The 7500-nt window shown below is 49.9% G+C and overlaps 1 protein-coding gene across 1 annotated transcript in view; it reads right to left on the bottom strand.

The window, feature by feature from the left end:
* The window catches only part of LOC102383584 (sperm-associated antigen 17-like), a gene marked incomplete at its 3' end in the record, with an annotated part of 368781 nt that overhangs the window by 89 nt on the left and 361192 nt on the right, over nt 1-7500 (bottom strand). The window contains exons 32-33 of the mRNA XM_025193226.1: nt 639-793; nt 1-97 (exon numbers count right to left, since the gene is read on the bottom strand). The exon at nt 1-97 is cut by the window's left edge and continues 89 nt beyond it. Of these exons, the coding sequence (XP_025049011.1) occupies nt 1-97; nt 639-793 (252 nt within the window). The remainder of the gene's footprint in view (nt 98-638; nt 794-7500) is intronic.

Raw genomic sequence — 7500 nt, 5'->3', positions numbered from 1 at the left:
GCCTGCTGTGAAACTTGGTGTCATCATGAACTTCATGGGAATAAACTGCTGAACAATATTCATCAATGAAAAGGCAACCTGTGCTGAAGGGTAACACCTATCAGAACAAGGAAGGATGATGGTCAACTGTCCTTAGTTAAATCTTGAGTTTTGATACAGTGTGAAAATGAAACTCAGAAAGAAAAAGGAAGAAAAATCTGATCTGGATCTTGAATACTGAATCCATTTTGGAAGGAGTGGAGAGGGAAATGGGGAAAGACAAGGTCCAGAAGGAAAACTGCTACCAGTCCCTGCAATATTACTTTAAATGAGAACAATTTTGAATTTGCATCTACAGTAAATGAGGATCTGAAGAGAGACGATTTTCTAAAGTACATAGAAAAGGAAGATTTGGTCAAGGTAAGAGGAGGTGAAGGCAAGGATAAGATGTTCAGAATACATAAACACACAGGCGACTTGTAGGGTGGACATGGGGGGGCATGTGCTGGCTACTGCCACTGATGGCTTCCGTAGGTGATCACCACTTGCCACCCTACTGCCAACACTGCTGCCCACAACTTGTGCCCCCCCAGTCTCGGGAGGAACCAGTTGTTCATGGATAAATATATATTACATTATTATATCAATGTGATTCTCACCTTATATGTTCCTTGTGGCTTTGCTATAATAGATGTCCCATCTCCAAAGATAGTACAACAAGTGCTGTCTTCACAGTTTGTTATCACAGTGGCAAAGTCAGGATTCTCCACTCGCATGCATTTTACTTTCCGTATGATGGTTTCTGTGGATTCAGCTATGAATGAAAACAGGTTAGCCATAGGAGCCCACAGCACACAAACTATACATTAGTTTCCTTGTCTTTCAGAAGACGGGTCCTTTGGCTGTTGAGCAAGACACTTTGAACTCTTCTTCATAACAATCCCTTCCATTGAAGACAACTGCTCACAAATTGTCAAAGCAATCAAGACTTCTCTTAGGCTCTGTATTGCATTCAGTTAGAACAACAAAAATCCTCACTACCATCAGCAGGGGAACAGGAGAACTATGCCTAACATGTAAACTGGACTACTGAAATTTTTTGTATCTTGAATGGAAAAGCACCATGCTATGAGAGTGATATCTTGTTTAGACATGTAGAAACCTACCTTTCCATCACCTAAGGCACAAGTAGCAAAGACATCACTCTGCTATGTCCTTCTATTACAGAATCATAGAAAAGTAAGGCTGCAAGGGACCTCTAGAGGTCATCTAGTCCAGTCTCCTGCCAGAGGTAGATCATCCTTATCCAAACCATATACAAATACCCCTCTAACCTAGTACTAAAACTACACAGTTAACCCTGTCACACAAGCATCCTAACCTGCCACAGGTAAAGTGGGGGGACAATGATGCCCAGTGTCTTGATGCTGCAAGGGCTGTTAAATATGTCTGAGAGCCAAGAAAGACAGCTATTCTCCTTGCTATGGAGGAAGACGTAACCCCCCACAGTCTGTACCAGTCTGAGCACAAGGTAAAATTCCTTAGTGACCCCAAATGTGGTGATCAGTCTGATCATGAGTGGAGGCAAGACCATCTATCCAGGAACCTCTGAGTTGTAGTCCCAGAAGGAGCACTGCCACATCCCAGTCAAAATCCCCAACCTTGGCTGCAGCCAACATGCAATTCTTCTGAGAAAGGTTGTGGCAGGGCACTTTTGGTGCCTGCCACTTTAAGAGCAGCCAGCAGGTAGCAAGCAGGTGCCTGATGAGGGCAGCCATTTTGGCCCAGGGATATAAGCTGGACTGCAGTTTGCTGCAGGAAGGAAGGAGGAAGCATCAGGCTGAGAGGCTGTTCTGCCCAGAGTCAGGAGGTAAGGGCAGGAGCTACAGTTGTACAGTCCTATCCTATGTGTCTGTTGCACAGCCACACTGGGAAGGGCTATAGGGACTGTCCACAGGGAACATGAAAATTTGCCTGGGCAGCCCCTGGCACAGATAACTGCTAGCCAAACCCTCCATCCCTGCTCCCCCTGTGGGGGCAGGTGGCCCACTTGGTACTTGCCAGAGGCAGTCTGCCTTCCCAGTTCCCTCCCCAGGCTGGGCCAGGGATGGCTCTTGGCAGCAGCTCCAGACCAACTCCCCCACTTCTGCAGTCCAGACAGTTTCCTCCCATGGTGCCAGGCCTATGTCAGCTGGGGTTGTAGGGTGAGGGGCTCCCATCTGGCTGGGGCACATAGCTGGTGATGCTGCTACTCTGCTGGTGGGCCTCTCTGGAGAGACATTCCCCGGGGGGGTTGCCAACTCTGACTGAAACTATTCCAGGAGATTTTTTTCCCCTCAACATGATGTAATGTCATTATTAGGGGTGTACCGACAGATTTTTTTGGCCAATACTGATGGCCAATTTTTAACGATCCATATCGGCTGATAACAGTCCAATTGCTGATATGCAGTTGTGCAGCTTGGAGAGCAGCATCTGGCTGGTAAGTCTGTTGTGGTGGAAGGGGAAAGGGGGGAGGGAAGGGGTATGGGGGGGGGAAGATCAAGGGCCCTGCAATGAGGGAGGGAATAGGACTTGGTGAGGGTCAGGTGCTGCACAGCTGGGGTGGAATGCAGGATGATGCCATGAGTGGCTATGTGGGGGGCTCCGGGGGAGGGTGCAGCTTCCACTGCTACATGCTCCCCAGGAGGGTGTGGGGGCATGTGCCCCTAAATCTGCATGCGGGGAGAGGTTAGGATGCCACTGCAGACTGGGGCTGGGGTTGCACAAAGCTCTTCTGGGCTGGGGGCTGGGCTGGGCTGCACTTGGGGCAAGCAGTGGTGGCACTGGAAAGAGGGTATGGGGGGGGGGCTTCAGCCACCCCAAAATTCACCATAGCCCTCCACCCAGTGCCTCCACTGCCCACCCTGAATACAGCCCTGGCCCAACTCCCCAACTGGGAAGAGCCCAGCACTGCTCCCAGCCCCAGCTCACAGTGGCAGCCTGCCCTGTGCCCCCCGAGGAGCAGCTCATGGCTCCCTCCTGTGCCCTGCCTCAGCTGTGCAGTGCCTGCCCCTGCCCCAGCCCCCCTCTCCCTTACTGTAGGGGCCTCAATCTGCCCCCCCTTTGTCCCTTCCCTCACAACAGACTTACCAGCCAGGCCCAGCTGCTCTCCATGCTGCTGGGCTGTGCTCCTGGCTGCCTGTGTGCTGTACTGTGGCAGTGTCCAGGCATGGGGCATTTATCAGTGATATTATTGGCCACATCAACCAAAAAAAGCTATTTGCCAATACTGTCAATTTTCCTTACATCAGTATTGTTCTGATATGGGACCGATGTATCGGTACACCTCTAGTCATTAATTGTACTGTTCAACCCATTCACAATATCAATCTCCAGGATTGCTTTTAATAGTCACCAGGAGATTGATGCCGATTCTGGTAGACTCCCAGTCAATCCAGGAGGGTTGGCAAACCTATCCCTCTTAGCTCCCACCCCAGTGTGTGGCCTACACTCCAAGCATGCCCCTGCTGAGAGTCCCCATGGCACACCATGACAAGCTGTTTGAGAACACTGAGGGGTGCCTGGCCCACTACTCCCTGCTGCTGCTAATCATCATGGTGTCCTGGGCACAGCTGAGAACCTGGTGTGGGGCTCTGAGCTTTGACAACACCCCAGGCAAGCCTGCACTTCCCTCCAATGTGCACTGCCTAGAGGGCTATCCGTGCCTACGTTATGAGTGCCAGACCCCTGTGGCCAAGGAGAAGGTTGCCACTGCCATCAATGAGTTTCTCTGCCTGTGAGAGGCCCCTGGTTGCCTAGCTGGGAAGGTGCTGGCTGCTCAATAAAGTTTTGAACTGCCTCCTGCCTCCCTGCATACTGTAGGAGAGAACTCTGGGGGCTAGGGGGGAGCTTGGCCAGCAGGGTGGGAAGGGGGGGCAAAGGCAGGGAAGGGAGGGATGGCCCCCCCATGCAGGGCCCCTGAATCCAGGTGTACAAACTGGAGGCAGGTGGGAGAGCTGCTGTGGGCACAGATTCATAGATGTAAGGCCAGGAGGGACCTTGAAAGATCATCAGGTCCAGCCCCCTACACTATGCAGGAAAGATAAATGGGGGTCAAGTGACCCCAGCAAGGTGACTGTCTTGTCTCTTCTTGAAGACTTCCAGGGTAGGTAATTGCATCACCTCTGGAGGGAGCTTATTCTACAGTTTGGACACGCTGACTCTGAAGAAGTTTTTCCTACTGTTGAGCCTGAATTGGTCTTCCAGGAGTTTGTGGCCATTACTCCTAATTTTCCCCTTGGGTGCTCTGGTGAACAGTTGCTCACCGAGCCCTAGATGTACTTCTCTAATGAAGCAGTAAGCTGCTATCAAGTCCTCTCTCACCCTTCTTTTCATCAGGCTGAAGAGTCCCAGATCCCTCAGCCTTTTTCTGTATGGCTTGCCGTGTAAGACTCTGATCAGGTGGGTGGCTCTTCTTTGGACTCTCTCAAGCTTGTCCATGTTCTTGTTAAAGTGTGGTGTCCAGAATTGGATGCAGTACTCCAGCTGTGGCCTCACCAGTGCTGAGTAGAGTGGGAGAATCGTCTCCTTGGTTTTGCTGGAGATGCACTGATTGATGCATGCCAGAGTATTATTTGTCCTACTGGCTACAACATCGCACTACCGGCTCATATTTATACTGTGGTCTATTATTGTTCCCAGGTCCCTTTAATTTGTGGTGCTAGTTAGTTTGGTGCTGCCAAACCTGTAGGTGTGTTGGGGGTTGCTCATCCTGAGGTAGAGCACTTTACATTTCTCAGTGTTGAACTGCATCAGATTCTGATCTGCCCAACTTACTAGCCTGTCTAGGTCTGCTTGTATCTGTAGCCTATCTTCAAGCGTGACCAAGCTTCCCCATAACTTGGTGTTGTCACAGACAACTTGGTCAGTGAGCTTTTCACCCTGTGGTGGTGGAGCCCAATTGGCTGTGGCAGCAGTTGAGCTGAAGCTCTCCGACGGTGACCCAGAAGCACACCAGACACATCCAAGGATGCCGGCCCCAGGACAAGCCTGGCTAAGAGGAACCTGCTGGGCCTAGCAGGAGGGGCAGAATACAGTGGCAGAGTTCAAAACCTGCCTGGACACGGTGGAGAGGGAGACTGGAAGTGAATGCAGTGGCTCCACAGTAGCTACACACTGGAAGACAGACCCCAGCAGGGGCGAATGGTGGGAAATGCAGCAGCAAACGGCTCTCACTGAGGCCAGCTCAGTGGAGCTGGATCAGTTGCTGGAGAGCTGAGACTGGACCTTGGCAATGATGACAACTGGATACAGGCCAGGATGACCTGCAGGCAGCACAGTGTAGCTGTGAGTACTGGGGCTGAATACTGAGGAAAGAAAGCTGAATTCCCCTAGCTTCAGTATGCAAACAGTGGTGTGAGACTTTTAAGCTCCTGAGTAGGAGAGGGAAACATACCGACATGAAGGATTGCGTATACCTTCATGACAGTTTCGGGAAGAGACTATTAAAAATTTGATTGAACATTATTTTCGTGTGTTGTCATCTGGGAGGTGCTAGGTGGGGTGTATGGGAGGCTATACGAGGATAAAGAAGATCAACATCTCTATTTTTCATGTTATGTCAAAGTCATGGCAAGAAAACTGATAGCACCCATGCAGATGCCCCTGCCAGCAAGCTGCCAGCACCTACTGCCACTCCCTGCAACTTCTCTAGCTGCCCTGCAGCCATCCTCTGGCTCCCCACACCCAGAGCCCCTCTTTAACACCCACACTTTCCCTTAGTCCCATTTTCCCTCTCCCCTCCTACCTTTTCAGTTCCGCTGTAGCTCTGGCTCCAGTCCCAGCCTCTGTGCCGGCATTGCTCCCCTGTTCTGCAGGCTTTGGGCATTGTCTTTTAATTGATTAAGATCAATTAATCTAAAGTTACCCCCAGCCTCAGTTCTTCAGCCCAGGCCCCTCTAGTCTATCGGTTCTAATCCCGGTCCCAGTGACTTTCACTCCCAGCAACTTTTTACACTTCTACTTTCTTACCTTAACCTTTCCCCAGGTATCCCAAGTACACCAAGCATGTACATACATACATACACACACACACATCACAACACTCAATTTAGGAACTCACCTGTGTGTATGTGTAGGTGGGTTGTATGTGTGTGAACTGGTGAGTGTGTATATATATATATGTATGTATATATATCCTGCATTGTGTGCAGGATATATGAATTAGTGATCTGTGTCTAACTTTTGGGGTGTATAGTGTATGTGCTTGAATTGGTGATAGGTATGAATGTGCCTAGGCTGTTTTGGATGTGTATGTGCCTGAGCTGGTGTGTGCATGTGTATGCACTTAATTCATACTTTCATAGATGTTAGGGTCGGAAGGGACCTCAATAGATCATCGAGTCCGACCCCCTGCATAGGCAGGAAAGAGGGCCGGGTCTAGATGACCCCAGCTAGATGCTTATCTAACCTCCTCTTGAAGACCCCCAGGGTAGGGGAGAGCACCACCTCCCTTGGGAGCCCGTTCCAGACCTTGGCCACTCTAACTGTGAAGAAGTTCCTCCTAATGTCCAGTCTAAATCTGCTCTCTGCTAGCTTGTGGCCATTATTTCTTGTAATCCCTGGGGGTGCCTTGGTGAATAAATACTCACCAATTCCCTTCTGTGCCCCCGTGATGAACTTATAGGCAGCCACAAGGTCGCCTCTCAACCTTCTCTTGCGGAGGCTGAATAGATCCAGTTTCTCTAGTCTCTCCTCGTAGGGCTTGGTCTGCAGGCCCTTAACCATACGAGTGGCCCTTCTCTGGACCCTCTCCAGGTTATCCGCATCCCTCTTGAATTGTGGCGCCCAGAATTGCACGCAGTACTCCAACTGCGGTCTGACCAGCGCCCGATAGAGGGGAAGTATCACCTCATGTAGTCATGTAGAATGACTGTCTGTGTGTCCTATCTATTCTGTAGCTCTGTGCTTGATACAAGAAAGAAAAAGAAAAGAAAAGAAAAGAAAAGAAAAGAAAAAGGGTTGACTAAGTGTTTCAAAATACCCAGTTCTCAGAAGCTGATAGTGATCGGAAAGCTGACAGCTAAAGAAACCAAATATCAGAATTTCATTCCTATCACTGACCTCCAACTTGCATTTCCTCTGATGTAACTAATTCCTCTCTAATGCACTTTCTAAACTGGCTGGCATAAAGTGTTCCATTGGTTTGAGTTATAATCTGTAGTCTCCTGTAGACTGCTTATTAGGTACTGTGGTCTGACCCATCCACCATGACTCTCTGGGTGCGACCCTCCAGCCAATTCGCCACCCAATGGACTGTGTAGTCATCCAAGTCACAGCCTCTTAACTTGTTCACCAGTATGGTGTGGGATACCGTATCGAAGGCCTTCCTGAAGTCTAAGTATACGACATCCACCCCTCCTCCTGTGTCCAGGCGTTTCGTAACCTGGTCATGAAAAGAGACTAGATTGGTCAGGCACGATCTGCCTGCCACAAACCTGTGCTGGTTTCCCTTCAGCATAATTTGTCCTGCCGGGCTCT

This window comes from Alligator sinensis, unplaced genomic scaffold (assembly GCF_000455745.1).
Source record: "Alligator sinensis unplaced genomic scaffold, ASM45574v1 scaffold819_1, whole genome shotgun sequence".
In the NCBI taxonomy this organism is placed as follows: Eukaryota; Metazoa; Chordata; order Crocodylia; family Alligatoridae; genus Alligator; species Alligator sinensis.
This window is presented reverse-complemented; position numbering and strand designations above follow the sequence as displayed.